General features: G+C 52.3%; 1 protein-coding gene across 1 annotated transcript; it reads right to left on the reverse strand.

Moving 5' to 3' along the window:
• Positions 1–628: 628 nt before the first annotated feature.
• Positions 629–847, reverse strand: PHALS_09369 (uncharacterized protein; the record flags this gene model as incomplete). Its single annotated transcript, XM_024724854.1, has 2 exons — positions 629–745; positions 809–847. 2 exons carry the CDS (start codon positions 845–847, stop codon positions 629–631), a joined length of 156 nt encoding a protein of 51 aa, XP_024575689.1.
• Between the last annotated feature and the right edge of the window lie 25 nt (positions 848–872).

Here is an 872-nt window from a genome sequence, read left to right on the forward strand (position 1 = left end):
CCCGTGAATACTAACGGCATTAAGCGCAATGGAAGGAAGCTCATCGAGAAGGTGATCTCCCAGTATCATATCGTCGGCGTCCACGAAACCAAATTCCGCGACGTACACCATCTGTCCAAGTTTCAATATCATCTATCTTCAATCTCCGAGCATCGCTTATTTGTCAGTGACCGCAACAGCTCCATCCCTGTTCAAGTAGGGCCTCGGAGTGGCGGCGTCACAACACTGTTGCATCCCGACCTACCGGGTGTCGAGTCAGCAGAAGAGGTCATGCGAGCTACTATTCCAGGGCGTTACCTTCTAGTCCGAATGGTAACCGAGGCTACAACTGTCTACATCCACAATATTTACGCTCCCGTGAATGCGTCGGAGCGTTCCCACTTTTACCGATCTCTACCTACCGAATTTGATCGATGTTTCCATCATTTGGTTCTCGGTGACCTTAATGTGGCGATCGATCCTATTCTGGACACCCGTCGGGCGTCCAGCGCGTCCGATACATCTCTGGGATATCTCCTTAGTTGGCTGTCAACGCTACACGTCACGGACGCGTGGCGCCTTCGGTTTCCGTGCAGGCGTCTGTTCTCCGGCCCTACGCCTCGGGTTTACCGACTTGACTACAATTTTATCAGTGATAACTGGGTTGACTCAAGGTTTGAAGAAGAGAGGTATTTCCAGGCACCACATAGCGGGGATCATCTCGCTCTCCGGGTGACCTTGGGTACGCCAAGCCGTCGCCCACTACCTGCGTATTGGCGCCTTAACTTCACAACACTTCAGGATGACGCAGTTTGTCAGACTATTATACAAGACTTCCGGCAGCTGCAGCGAACAATTCGTCATACATCGAGTCCAGGGCTTGTCTGGGAGGG

The sequence above is a fragment of the Plasmopara halstedii genome (genome assembly GCF_900000015.1).
Source record: "Plasmopara halstedii genome assembly, contig: Scaffold_410, whole genome shotgun sequence".
In the NCBI taxonomy this organism is placed as follows: Eukaryota; Oomycota; class Peronosporomycetes; order Peronosporales; family Peronosporaceae; genus Plasmopara; species Plasmopara halstedii.